We start from the raw sequence: 15,470 nt of genomic DNA, 5'->3' as shown, positions 1-15,470 counted from the left end.
TCTTCTTCTCTCTGGGCCTTGACACACTTTTTTTCAGCAGTATTTCCACTTTGTAAAAAAGGCTGTAGCAAAGAATTGTTTATAAATTGAATAATTGTTCTATACTCAAATAGACTTGGTCATTGGATTCATTGTAATTAAAAATATTTAGTATTTGGAATGAGAGCAGCTACAGTTGTGTGCTGTACATGTATACAGTATACGCTAACTAACACACACACACACACACACACACACACACACACACTTGCACTGATAATCATACAGTATATTCCACGGTCTGTTTGCAACAGTAATACACATACATACACGCGACCACACACACAAGCTACATTGCATTTATGAAGTAAAATCTTCCATTCTTGAAATGTTCCATTCTTCCAGTCTCTTTCAGTGCAATGAATGTCCAGTCAAGCTATCCACATGATGTCACTGAAAGATTGAAGGCAGTAAGACGTTCAAAGACGGTCCCACAACGGCCCATTTACTTTTACTGACGTTGTGGGGTGCACGTGCCCTATCCGCTCGTGCTAATCTGCATGTCAGTGCATTCAGTTGAGCTGGCGCTTGAATTTTCACGTCAGTTTTTTTGTTGGTGCGTGCTTGCGTGCGTGCGTGCGTGCGTGCGTACGTGCGTGCGTGCGTGTGTCTTTGTGTCAAGCGGTCTACAGTATGCTCATAACGTCTATATACACGTGCTTGGTGTGCAAGTGCGCGGATAAAATCGTCATTGTTCATTTAACACTGAGAGTGTACAGATTGAACCGAATTAACCAATGGTCCATGTGGTTGCATTGGTAACTCTGAGTTAAACAAACACCATCAGTTTGACTGTGTACAGCAGCTGCTGTTTAACTTGGGGGTCAGCCTACTGTGATGGAGTGGTCACTGTCGTGGTAAATGGTAAATGGTGCATTTATATAGCGCCTTTATCCAAGGCGCTTTACAGAGATTGTGCATTACATTCACCCATTCATACACCGATGGCAGTGGAAACCATGCAAGGCACCAACTAGCACATCGGGAGCAATTAGGGGTTCAGTGTCTTGCTCAAGGACACTTCGACAGTAACTCTGGGGGAGCCCGGGTTCGAACTGGCAACCTTACGGTTACCATCCAGGCACTCTACCCCTGAGCCACCGCCGCCCCCGTGATTGTGGCTCACTTAGTTACCCTCTGTGTCACCGATGTGGGTCAACGGCTGAGTTGGCTTGTCATGGGCTGAGGTGTGTGTGTGTGTGTGTGTGTGTGTGTAGTCTTTGCATGTGTTCATTAATGTACGTGTTGTGATGACCCGCTCTGCTAGTAGTTCTTCTTTGTTGTTCCATGTGTCCAACTCGCCCTTCCTTGCGCTTTTGCAATTGCAACTAATATGCACCCTAACCTTAACCAAACCTTATCTCACAAACATTATGCCTGACCCTAACGTTTAATGTCACAAAAGTCTAACTAAAGTAAAACTTTGGCGACATAAAAATTTCATTGGATGTTATTTAAACCTGGCTCCGCCCCCTTTCTGACATAAATTAAATCATATACAGCCAGGTAGGGCAGGTCTAGTGGCGCTGTCTGTCCGTACGTCCATCTCGTCTCTGTCGTGTCGTCTCTGTTTCACCAGCCAGAATTCACTGAATTAAATACATTTTCGCTAGCAGCTTCAAGTTCAAGAGGCCAAAGCATGACTTATAGCAAGTGTGCCTCCTTAATTACCCTGCATACGCACACAACGCATGTACTGTAAGTGTACAGACACAAACCCAGATGCACGAACACACGCGTCATTCCGTACCGCTTCCCCCAAGGCTGTTTTCAATCCACGTCACAGTAGACGTTTATCCCTCCTGGACTGGTATAATACTTATACTACTACATCAAATCACACTTCCTGCTTCATGCACCAAAAAGAAATGTGTTTTTCCCTTAACCCGGTTATCTTGCCTAATAATGATCCATAATGCTACTCTTAATTGAGAGTTTGTCATATAATATTTGTCTGGAGAAAACATTGGTTTCCAGGCAGGAGGCGTCCAGAACGGGGGCACTGTGCAGGTGGGAATGGCCAATGTGTTTTCTAAAGGCCACGCACGCACACACGCACGCACGCACACACCCACGCACGCACGCACACACCCACGCACGCACGCACACACCCAGCACCCACGCACACACGCACACACGCACGCACAGTGAGGTTTAATCCTCATTATCTGGGGATCCAGGTTGTGGCCCGCTCGAGAAAGGGGATTTTTTGACACACTGGAACACATACAAGCCATCAAAGACAGACCCCCCTACCGGGCTACAACAACAGAACGAGATGTAGTTTGGACCCGTCTGCAGGTGTTGGCCTTCTTCTACACAAAAAAGACCACAGAAGATTTCTGTCACAGTTGGCCCCATCAAACTGGGTTAGGGGAATCACACTTATGCAGTTGGCATAAGTGGAATGTTATATTTGTGCGATTTGTTTGTGGTTTTGTTTTAACCATGTTCAATTATTTTGGGCAAATCTTCACTAATGACATGCCCAGCATAGGGACGTTAGGGTTCATGTGTCATGTTCCGTGACCAGTTCTGTAAACCTGCTGTGATTTCTTATGTTCCTTGTTATGGGTTCTACTTTTACCTTTTATTTTGTAGTACCTTGTTCCTTGACTCCTCGTTTGCCCTGTATTTCAGATCCCCTAGTGTTTCCCTTTGTACTCCTTGTTCTCTGTGTTCTGACTGCCTACCCGTATTTTGACCTGTGCCTGTACCTGGACTAAATACCTTCATTTGAACTGAGCTGCCTCTGCCTCTGGGTCCTCCTACACTGTCTTGACTCGAACCGTGACATCATGTGATTAAACTGAAAAACCAAATGACAGAATAGAAGCAATGAAGAGGTGGAAAGCTGTTTTTGTGCATCTGAAAGGGTGGTCTGAAAGGGTGTGTAAAGATGGCACCTTTTGTAGATGAAAAAAGATAGGATAAAATGCATATCCCACATTTCTTTAAACACGGTGCCGGACCCAAAAAACACTCAAGTGAAGAAAAGGGGAATGTCCGCACACATACTGCTCTTCCGTCTTTATTTATTTATTTAACCAACAATAATGAACAACGTTTCACCCATGTAAGGCTTCATAGCCCTATACACAGGCGAAACATTGTTCATTATTGTTGGCTAATTATACAGACGCTTGGGTTCATGTCAGTTATAAATATCTCCTTGTATGTTTTCCTCTGCAGTATGACCGTGGTGATGCAGGCCCAGCCAAGATGGGAGCTGATGGCCAAAGACGGGGTCTTCTACTTCGGGGGGGCTCTGGTGGTTCTTGGCACTCTGTTGGTGGTCAGCAGCTTCCTGGCTCTGGGATTCACAGGCACCTTCCTAGGTGGGTGTCTCAGTGTCTCTCTCTGTCACACTCTCTGTAATTTTAGTTATAAGCACTAATCTACAGGTATGCAAGATTATAGATATAATTATAATACTTGACCTTACTGTAAGTAATTATAAAATGCTTTATAAAGTATTATGATTATGCTATGGTTATGAGTGCTTGCTTATAATTAAAATTGTACAGTGTTACACTGTTAAGCAGATTATAATGTATAAATGTCTATTTATACATTATAATCTGCTTAACAGTGTAACAAGTGTTACCAAACTTTCTAGATTTGCTTCTCTCTCACACTCGTTCCATGCAGTGTTATAAATTATATGCGAGTGTCTTGTCTGTGTGCTTGATCACTTTGTACAGGAACAAATAAACATTGGCCACTGGGGGAAGTCTTGTACTATTGGTCACTTAGAGCTGCCCAGTAAGCGCTGCTGGGATCAAAGAAATGTCCTCTCTGGCTGTGGGCATAGCTTAAGGATCAAGGGCTAGCCACTCCTTCCTTTAAATTAAGATACTTTTAGATGAAAGGAAGCCCTTGGGCTAACTCCAAGCACTCCAAAAGAGCAAGAATATCTCCTTATTCTTGCTTGTCCAGAATGTGCTTGGAGTAAGCCTAAAGCCTTCCTTTCATCTATAATCTGTTTATTGACGTCGTTTAACCACTTGGACTAGCGTTGTCACATATTGATCTCTAACTGAGATCACCTGGATTGTTTTTGCACCTCGGTTGTTGTTTTTTGCCAGTAGCTAGTGGATCAGGACTCAGGAGGTAGGTTAAACAACTACTGTACAGTAGTTGTGAACGTACCTGTCGCGATTGTGAACAGAACAGTAGCAGCAGCCTGTGAAAACATGCCCAAATTGCGTTTTGGTTTTATATAGAGCTGGGCACTGTACACTACAGTAGTTGTGAAAGTACTTGCCGTCGGGGGAGCCCAATGCACCCTTGCCTCTTCTGACTTTCTCCAGTTATTGCCATACACCAGGGGTTCCCAAAGTGGTGTCCGGGGACCCCCAGAGGTCCTTGAGTGAGTTCCAGGGGGTCCCCAGCTAAATGATAGTTAGGAACCAAAATGGACCCTTATGGGTCTGTAACTCTGAGAGTGTACAAATGGAACCAAATGGCCATTTGTACACTCTCAGAGTTAAATTAACATTGATTTTACTATACCGTATAAATTGAGGTATCAGAGATAGAAATGTGATTAAATGGGAGTCTGTAGACTAATGCATGTCAAACTGGGGGTCCTTGAACTTTAACGGGTTGAGAATCACTGCTAGAGCCGTAAAAATCTTCTCTTATGGGGGTCCCTGGCATATCTCTTCAAATGGGGGTCAAGGGGTTCTTGACATGAAAAAGTTTGGGAACCACTGCCCTACACACTCCACCAGACCAGAGCTGTTGAGGGGGCGGGGCACCTGTGTGCTAGCTAACTGTTATTGCATCTCTGTATGTATTTATCATTTTATTTAACCGAAGGCACGGATGGGCGGCCGTGTGCCCCAAATGCCTCTGAGCCTCAACGCAATTGACCTATAGCTAAGCCCCTCCCCAAACGCTATTGTCCAATCACAGCTAAGCATAACATGGGTTCCCAAACCTTTTTGGCCATGCACCCCCTGTTACCTCCCGACCTAGCTGATGCACCCCCCCACATGGAAATATAAATTACATAAGCTATCTAGAGACATATATTAGCTTTTTATCCGCATATATGCACATATATGAACCTGAATATGGCATAATATATGCAGCATAGGCTATATGCATTACTTGCCATATTTTGGCATAATATGTTAATATATTTAAAATAAAACCATAGCACCACCATTAGACATTTCATGTCGCGCACCCCCTAGAAGGCGCTCGCGCACCACAAGGGGTGCACGCACTAAAGTTTGGGAACCACTGGGTTAGACAAACCTCTCAACAATAGTTTTCCTACACTGTTTAAAAAAAGAAATGACATGCACATATTTTTCCAGTGCATATGGCAGGCTTTTTGGAAGAGAATTGGAAGGTCTGGTTCCAAAAATGAACCAGTATTTAATGTGTAAAATCCATGATATTTACATTGGAATGAATGAGCCCGGCTGGAAAGTGTCCAAGTGGGAGTGTCTAAGTGGGAGAGGCCGGGTCTTAATCGTACCAAGCGTACCAAAATCTCCTTGAGTGGGCGTCAACATATGTGTCACGTGGTAGCGGCCGCCATACTTGTTGGCTTGTCTGGTTTGTTTACATGAGTGACTATCCGGTGTGCTTGTATACCTTCTTTTTTTAAACTGACCTCACAATGATGCAGACTTGCTCAGTAAATAAGTGCCACAGCAGGTCACGTCGAGGGAATGAGTCAGAAAACGGAATTAGATTTTCAGCTTTCCAGCATGGAGACGGCATCAAGGAACGCAGATTGACGAGTTTACAAAAAGACGTAGAATGGCTTGGATCTCGGCTGTACGGCGCACGGGCGCAGATACATAACGTTCAACAAAGTATTTAAGCACAACGTGTTTGTTCACAACATTTTCCTTGTCCTTGTAAGGTATTTGGGCCCGACGTTATTTCTATCCATCCTGGTGTTGGTTCACTATGTTGTCGCCAAGAACGAGCTCAATATTTACAAAAACATACCACCGACACTATTCTGAGTGATGTGGGCTTCCAAATCTTTATGTTGGCTTCCTGTGGATAAGCATAATGAAAAATATAGAACAGGGTCATGCTAGTCAGACAAGGAATAAACAGTCCCAGCAGTACTACCTTACATGGGTAATTCAACAGGTTGATTCTCTGCATGACACAAGAGAAAGTGTTGTTTAATAGACAAAAAGCCTTCAAAGTGGGGAGGTGGGTCAGATTAAGGGATTGGATGGTTTTGCTTGCTTGTGTGTGTATGAATATCTACTATAGCCATACTGTATACTGTATGTGTGATTGAACATGTATTTGATTTGACTTTATTAGACGTCATGAAAGAAAAACAAGTTACATCATGTTCATCAAAGAAACGTCAAGGATACAAACACAAAGTCTTTTGACTTATTTCCATTGTAGTCCTTGATCTGTGTGTGTGTGTGTGTGCGGGGGCGGGCGGGAATGTGCGCGCACGTGCGATTTTCTATGATTCAATGATATAATATAAAATGTACTTCTCGAATATTCAATTAATTGAAAAATCTATTAATATAGTAAGTAGTATAGTAACATTATCGACGGTTGCAGCTCGTGTGGGTGTGTGTGTGCGTGCGTGCGTCCGTGCGTGCGCGCGGGTGGGAATGTTATGTAGTTATGATGACTTGCAAGGTGCCACGAGTTTCAATGAACCACATTCTCATTCAGCAGCCCACTGCCCATTGACTGGTGATTGGTACACCCTGACCTGCTCACCTCTTCTCCATATTTCTCAGGCCGACACATGCTTTGACCCATTTCATTTTTCATTCAGTCATCTCCTTTGTTCCTCTTTGCTGCTCTGCTCTGCCCCCACACATTTCATTCACCGTTTCATCAGTTCTCAGCCACACGTTTTACGCCTCTGTGGTTCATTGTCCACAGTGGCGTGAGGTACATAACATTTGTTACGTCGGGGCCGCAGTGCATGCCGTTATGACAGGCCACCGTGCACACTAGATCACTGGTTCCCAAACGTTTTCACATCAACGACCCCCAAATTGACACTAATTAGCCCACGGACCCCCATTTGAAAAGTTATTCCAGCGACCAGTGGTTCTCAACCCGTTTAATTTGAAAGACCCCCCCCAGTTTGACATTTCATATTAGTCTACAGTCCCCCATTTAATGGCATTTCTATCTCTGGGACCCCAATTTATATTGTAAAATCAATGTTAATTTAACAAAATGGAACCAAATGTAACCTGTTAGTAATAATAATAAACTTTATTTATATAGCACCTTTCATACATAAATGTAGCTCAAAGTGCTTTACAGAGCAGAAAAGATAATAAAAACAAAAGCAAAACAAAACAGCATTAAAACAGGCATGCAGTTAAAACAATAGGACAATAACGCAGTGTCAAATCAGGAAAAGGCAGTGGTACAAAGATAAGAACAGATAAAGCAGGGCAACGACATTAAAAAAAACAAGCAGTAATACAATACAGTGAGGACATGAATAACAAAAAATAAAAGATCACTTAAAAGCAATGTTGTAGAAGTGGGTCTTGAGCTGAGCTTTAAAAATGTCTACAGAGGCTGCCTGACGAAGGTACAGTGGGAGCTTGTTCCAAGTCCGACGGCCCGTAGAAGCGAAAAGCTGCTTCCCCGTATTTTTTAGTTGCCATTTTTTTAGGCAAAGCGAGCAGGCCAGCAGTGGAAGACCTTAGGGGCCGGTTTGGGACATATTTAGGCAGGCAGTCAAGTAGGTAGGAAGGTGCGAGACCATTGAGAGCTTTATAGACAAGTAAAATAATTTTAAAGTCAATCCTAAAAACAACCGGAAGCCAGTGCAGTGATGCCAAAACTGGAGTAATATGTTCTCTCATCTTAGTTCTAGTTAAAACTCTAGCTGGTCCATTTGGTCCAAAAGCTTGCGGTACGTCAGGATAGTCTAATTGTAAAACATGTATTCTAATGAGATGTGTGTGTGTGTATGCGTGTGCGTAGCTCAGCAAGCTTTTTTCAACCACAGAATAATAATTGTAGTAATATTTGTAATAATATCGTGGAGCAAGGCAGCCGGCCAACGTAGCCAGTGATAATTCTATCTATTGGCCAATTCATGTTTGTATCAGTCAATGGCCAGTATTTACTGGCTAACGGAGACCTTGATATAAACGCTCATCTCCCACCTGCTGCCTTAATTGTCCCTTGTATTATAAGACAGACGGGTACATGTAGGTCGGTTTGAAGAAGCCAACTGTACGATTTACGATGTACTCGTGTGTGTGTGTGTGCGTGTGCGTGTGCGTGTGTGCGTGTACATTTATGCTCTTTTAGGTGACTACTTCGGGATCTTAATGGAGGATAAAGTGACCAACTTCCCTTTCAACCTCATTGAGAATCCAATGTACTGGGGCAGCACTGCAAACTACCTTGGCCTGGCACTTATGTAAGTTGGCATGCATGTCTAAAAATACATGGCATTTCATTACATTACAGTACCTTTTTAGCTGTGCGCTCATTCTGCCCAGAGACCTCCCAGAGAGTGATTTGTGTTTGAAGTCGATCGGTCGGAAGGTTCTCAACATACGTGAAGAACAGATAACGCTCGCATACGCAAAGTGTTGAGTATGGAAGTGCAAGATCAGAGTAAATGGCATGAAGTACCCTAGTCCCACGGTTCCCTTTGCCAGGGGGTCCGTTGAAATAAGTCAGATTTTTATTTTATTTTTTCATTTTTTTGCCAGTGAATGTGTATGTGTGATATGTGACCTTACCATAATCATAGTAATCCTTAAAGGTAGTGTAGACAAGTTTCCAGCCAAAATTTTAAATATATATGAATGTATTTTGTTGGCCTTTTTTCCCTCTATCTTTCCCTTTATTATGATGCTGAGGTGTTCTCCTGGTTAAAGCAGCGTCACAGGGGATGATCAGTGTCATTTGATATCGAAAGTGCTATCCGTGTGATGGCCTTATTGTTCATATCAGAAAGTGTTGGTGTAGGTCAGGAAGTCCGATGATCTCTGAAGCAATACGGGTAATACTGAAAAGTTTGTTCCTGTTAGGCATGGACAGTATGGTGTAGAAACATGCAGAACAGTACAACAGAACAGGTTGAATAATGCGTGACCGAGATTATGTTTTGCCCCCTGTCTGTCACTCACTCTCTCTCTTGCCTCAGTTCCTTTTAGACCTCACCTCACTATGGTAAAACTGTGTCAGGGACTCACAGTTTATTTCATTACAGCCCTTTCTTTCTCTCTCTCCCTCTCTCCCTGATTGAGAGAAAATGAACTTAAGCTCATTAAAGCTAATACATAATAGGCCTACCATTAATTCATTCAGGATATAAGCATAAATACACTAATTGTCACGATTCTATAATTTAGATATAAATTAGTTAGATACATTTTTATAATTCTGATCCACCACATGTTCATCTGTATTATGTATTATTGTGAAAAAGATCAACTGTCCTACCTTCGTTGCGTTGTTGTCGATGTTGACGAGTGTCCTCATTCACTGCTTATGAAACATTTTCTCACAATAAGTCTAGTTTCTCAGGAACAGGAGAGGACAAATTACATGCATCATGCATGAACACAAATGAATTGGTTGTAAATATATATGAATGTATTTTGTTGGCCTTTTTTCCCTCTATCTTTCCCTTTATTATGATGCTGAGGTGTTCTCCTGCAACAGCACACTCTCCCTTTGGCCCCCTCTGGCTGGTTTATATCCACTACAGTTTACTACTCGGGACATTGGAGGGGATTTAAACTTTTAGCCAATTGCAGCGCGAGGCTGTGACGGTGTGTTCAACCCAGCAGTATTATAATGAAAACGCGATGCGATTTCATTGCAATGTATAATATTATCCCCATATCTTAGTTTCACCATTGTTCATGTGAAATAGTATGTTTATGATTTAATATGTAAGCCTATTGAAATTATGAGAATCGCTATGTATAGCGCATGGTTGGGTGGTCCGGCCGGCTTGAAGCATGCATTCAACCCGTGCTCGCCAACGGTGACAAGCCGTCGCGGATCATCATAGCGATATTTCTTCATTGCAATGAATAACCGTGGACAAAGTAGTTCACATGAACGATGCTGTAGTGGCTGGGGCATTTGAGGGGCAATATGTTTTATATGCACGATTACAAATAAAAGATAATTGAATTGAGAGCCAGTGAGTCTCCTCCACTACTTCCTACTTCCTCATTTGCGGGACTCGTCGTGTCAGTCTTGTGATATTGTGATTATGCTACAGTTACCCTTAAAAAACATGTCAACTCAATGTCATTGTTGTAACTATGATATCGATAGAAATTCATATTTTTTTAATGTCATATTTAGTCATACGGGCGCAATATCCATAGCGTCCCTCCCAGCAGCAACAACAACCCCATAGCCTGAAGTGACCTGGCTCAGCCAATAGAATGACGGGGGGAGGGGGGTGGAGCTAGATTTGAATTTGTTTGGAAACACTCAATCACTTCTGTGCCACAATTTTTTTCCACCCTAAAACATGAGCATCAGGTATTATTATAATATAAGGAGGAAGAACTTGTTCCAAAAAATGTACAGTATGTGTTCAAATCAAATGGTTTGCCTGATGGGTGGTGATCCACCTGAACTGAAGCTGCACCCACAGCTGTAGTTGTATGACAAAGGGGGAGGGGTTAGGGGAGGGGCTTATAATGTGATGTCACTATATTACTGTTTATTTCATTGGCCCGTTTGACTGTCAAGTGTTCAGCCTCCAGGAAGAAACCCACCATTGCACATAAAACCGACTCCAGGGTGTCTAATGAAGTAGGCATAGACACATGAAAAACTGGAAAAATACAAAAATTGTGGCACTCCCTCTTTAATCATATTCCATCATTCAAGGGCTTTTGGATACAGAAAAAAGCCATGCAGTCACTTTCAGTTAGAGTGCTGCAGAGGCTGAGTGTCTGTAGCCTGGTTAATAAACCAGACTAATATCGCACGGACCGCGGGATATTAGTCTGGGGAGGCTCAGCTTGGATTTCATTTCCAGGGAAACATTTTCTCTTTGACGCAATTGGTCAGAGCTACTGTCAGTCAAAGGTCTCAAGCATTGAAAGTCACCAAAGCCCGCCCATATTGCATACCGTGTCCCGATTGGCCGCCCACATTCTCTGGTGTAGGAAATTGGTGTACAATTGAGCCTCTCCAGACCGAAATCCGCCGGCAGGCAATTTATTTTTGCCAACGGCTGATTCGGTCTGGTTTATTAACCAGGCTAGAGTGTCTGAGGGGAAGGCAATTATGTTTCTGCACTGTCAAATACATCTTAGAATAGAATACATCTAGTCTAAGATAGGATCTTAAACTAGAAGAAATTGCAGTGTGGTTTCCGCAATCGCTTACATAGGCCCCTCCCACTAATATTGCCAGCCAATTACAATGGAATTTCTACCTCTGATAAAATGCCTCACCGCATGCATGTAATAAGCGAGGAACGGACAAAAGTTGTTACCTTTCAGTGGAAAATCACTTCCCACTGCGGGGGGTGAGACCTGATGTTTATATACCAGAGACATCTCCATGGCAACCATGGAAACATGCCAGGAGTCCCACGGGCACAGCTGCCGTTGCTAGGATCCGATCACAGCGGGACGGACACTAAACTCGTAGTTTTCTGATTTCCTTCGTTTTCACGCAGCCACTCAGAACTCTCTTTCTCTGTCTGTCTGTCTGTCTGTCTGTCTGTCTGTCTGTCTGTCTGTCTGTCTCTTCAGATCACTGGCGGTAGACAAATATGAGCAGTCTGTTTCTGGGATGTCATGTGCTCTGAGACCTCACTTGCTCAGTCCTCTATTTGTACTGTCCTCACTACGTGTACATTAGTGTACATAGTTAGACAGTCAGTAAGAAATTACATGGTAGTCAGGATGTAGCGTCCAAGCTCCTGTGTTTTATTGTCACACTTGCACATCATCAAGTAATGGAGTAAACTATGAAAAAGACAGAAAATGACAGGCTGTAACAAACTATCAAACAAACAAGCAGGTGAACACACTGAGCTAATCTACACAGCGAAAATCCTAATCCTAATCCTGACCATAGCACATGTAAAAATGTATCAATTATGCATGGACACACTCTATAAAGTTGTATACCAAATCAGAAAATACTGTACTCTGTGAAATGAGGGATTTGAGAGCACACACATTAATTATGTGACATAATTAAGAGCACATACAGTACACCTGTGTGCTTCTCCTAATCAGGGCAATACACAGTAGGCCTACACCTGTTGTATAAAATACATTGAATGGCCAGTAGGTGGCTCTGGCAACACTTGCCATTAGAGGGCAGAACAATTATAATGGTGGTGTATTGTAATATACAGTAAAATCCTGAGTGATATTTTGACTTTGAGATTGTGCGGATGAAACCAAATAGACCCCTATAGAGCGTCGCAGTCCCTCCCCCTTTCAGAACAACGAGTGGCCCAGGAAATGAATCGCAATGCATTTGTCCCATAGGCATTTCGTGCTTTATTTATTTAAAGACCTTTTAAGCGTTGTACGAAGCCAACTCTTGTCATGACAAATCATGACAACACACACAATATTTCAGGCCAAACAAAGAATTAGAAAATAGAAAAAAACCTAATGATTATATCTGGTTTCAGTATTAATTCATGATATATTTTCTCTATTATTAAGGTTATTTTTGCAGTCATTTTGTATTGTATGTATTTGTAGGGGGGCGGGACGGGGGTCGCAAGACATGGCCAAAGCATTTCCGGGGGTCCCCAGCCAAAAACGTTGAGAACCCCAGCTGTAACCAACCAATGGGGTGGAATAGTGCAATAGTTTAGACTCTTACCGTTTGTATCACCATTTTTATGTGTCCCATCATGTGACAGCCCCTCCCTCATGAAACATTGCTAATTAACGTGTTACGGCCCAAAGTGGCCATATTTCCTAAAACAAATACAGTAAGAGGCTTGCTTGCAAATGAGACAGAGCTTCTATATAGAGTTCTATTACAGAGGCCCACACTATTGCATTTGGATGTCATAGCAACAAGGCCATCGCTACTCACAACCTGTGTGTGTGTGTGTGTGTGTGTGTGTGTGTGTGTGTGTGTGTGTGTGTGTGTGTGTGTGTGTGTGTGTGTGTGTGTGTGTGTGTGTGTGTGTGTGTGTGTGCGTGTGCCCGCGTGCGCAAGGGGTGCATGTTTGTTCGTATTATGTGCAAATGCTTGAATTGCTTTGCCCCCCAAGACCTTTGTTATGTTGCTGCAAAGAGAGTGCGTGCGTGCGTATAAACCACCAACGAATTGTAGGCATGTGATTGCAAAATGGAAATTTTAATCAAATCAACAGACTCTTCACAGTCTGTTATTTGGAGTTGAAATCATATAGGTTCTTTAAGGGCCCCGTGACTTCGCTCACTGCAAACCCTGCAACTGCAAAGATAGTACAACAGTCACATAATCTCTGAGAAAAACAGTGTCCCCTGCTACTATCCGTTGAAAGTGTTCTTATTGTCCCCGGCAAGTGTAATAATAATAATCTTTATTGACCCGAAGGATATTTGTCTTCACAATCTGTCCAACACCCACACAGAGCACATGAACACCAAGACAATACAAAAAAAACATGAGGTCCCCACTGTGTACAGAACCATCCTATCGGCGGGGCAGTTTGTTTAATGCCGTGATGGCTGAGGGGACAAAGCGCCTACTAAAACTGACCTTTTTCCATGGCAGGGTTCTGTATCTTTGTCCAGATGGCATGAGGTTAAAGCAGCGACACAGGGGATGATCAGTGTCATTTGATATCGAAAGTGCTATCCGTGTGATGGCCTTATTGTTCATATCAGAAAGTGTTGGTGTAGGTCAGGAAGTCCGATGATCTCTGAAGCAATACGGGTAATACTGAAAAGTTTGTTCCTGTTAGGCATGGACAGTATGGTGTAGAAACATGCAGAACAGTACAACAGAACAGGTTGAATAATGCGTGACCGAGATTATGTTTTGTTTGTTTGTTTGTTTGTTTGTTTGTTTGTTTATGTCTGTCACTCACTCTCTCTCTTGCCTCAGTTCCTTTTAGACCTCACCTCACTATGGTAAAACTGTGTCAGGGACTCACAGTTTATTTCATTACAGCCCTTTCTTTCTCTCTCTCCCTCTCTCCCTGATTGAGAGAAAATGAACTTAAGCTCATTAAAGCTAATACATAATAGGCCTACCATTAATTCATTCAGGATATAAGCATAAATACACTAATTGTCACGATTCTATAATTTAGATATAAATTAGTTAGATACATTTTTATAATTCTGATCCACCACATGTTCATCTGTATTATGTATTATTGTGAAAAAGATCAACTGTCCTACCTTCGTTGCGTTGTTGTCGATGTTGACGAGTGTCCTCATTCACTGCTTATGAAACATTTTCTCACAATAAGTCTAGTTTCTCAGGAACAGGAGAGGACAAATTACATGCATCATGCATGAACACAAATGAATTGGTTGCTACTGAGTACTGAGTGTGAATATGAGTAATTGTGAATATGAATAACTTAGTCAGCTCCACTGTTTGATGTGCTGACTTGGCACAACGTTGCATTGAGCGGTGTGAACGAGGCGAACCACGCAACAGGAATTATTCGTTTCATCGCTTCTGAGTCTTCTTCTTTTACCCGATATAATAAATTCAGTAAAATAGATTTCTCATATGGGGGGCATACCATACCTGGCACTGATGACGGGTGAGTCCCTGACACAGTTGGCAAAAGGGCCTTTCTGTGTGGAGTGTTCTCCCTGTGTCCCCTAGGTTAGGTACCTTCACAAAAAACATGCAGTAATCCTGGTCTCTAAACTACCTCCCCCTGGCCAGCCGGGCGCTTGATGGAGGGGAAAGGAACTGGTCGGAATAACGTGTTCCTTCCACGCGCTACGTCCAACCGGGGAAACTCTCCCCTGTCAGGTGAAAAGAAGCAGCTTGGACTTCTCATGCATAGAAGGAAGCATGAGGTCAGTCCGCTGCCCCCCCCCCCGCCCCCCAGGTTGTCAGAGGAAGTGTAGTGCCCAGGATTACATTAGATAATTGACACTGGGTTAAAAAATGAAGGGGCAAATTGGTGAAAAATGTCTTAAGGAATATACCCCTTGTCTGGGTGAAAATCAGGTTAAACAAGATAAATGTTTTTCAACCCCGTTTATTTATGTTAAAATGTAATGCGTACATCATATGCACTGTAATATTCATTGAGGAGTTGTATTTTCTTAAAGGCAGACTTTTAAGAATCGCTGATAGCATCAGTTGAACTGCTCCAACTCCATACAGAGAACGCCATGCAACCATGCCTGCCAGGAGAGGGGTGTCAGACGCCAAGTAAACACGTCGATGTTCGCCTGACAGCTTGTCTATAGATCCATAACCTCTATGTATTTGTGCCTTTCAGTTAATGG

At 42.8% G+C, this 15,470-nt stretch overlaps 1 protein-coding gene across 1 annotated transcript in view; it reads left to right on the top strand.

Annotated features, from left to right (window-relative positions):
• The window catches only part of pemt (phosphatidylethanolamine N-methyltransferase), an 86,921-nt gene that overhangs the window by 48,169 nt on the left and 23,282 nt on the right, over positions 1-15,470 (top strand). The window contains exons 8-9 of the mRNA XM_083788063.1: positions 3,232-3,377; positions 8,341-8,452. Of these exons, the coding sequence (XP_083644189.1) occupies positions 3,232-3,377; positions 8,341-8,452 (258 nt within the window). The remainder of the gene's footprint in view (positions 1-3,231; positions 3,378-8,340; positions 8,453-15,470) is intronic.

Source organism: Protomyctophum parallelum (assembly GCF_964188405.1).
Source record: "Protomyctophum parallelum genome assembly, chromosome: 17".
Classification (NCBI taxonomy): Eukaryota; Metazoa; Chordata; class Actinopteri; order Myctophiformes; family Myctophidae; genus Protomyctophum; species Protomyctophum parallelum.
Note: the sequence above shows the minus strand (reverse complement) of the source record. Positions and strands in the feature narration are given on the sequence as shown.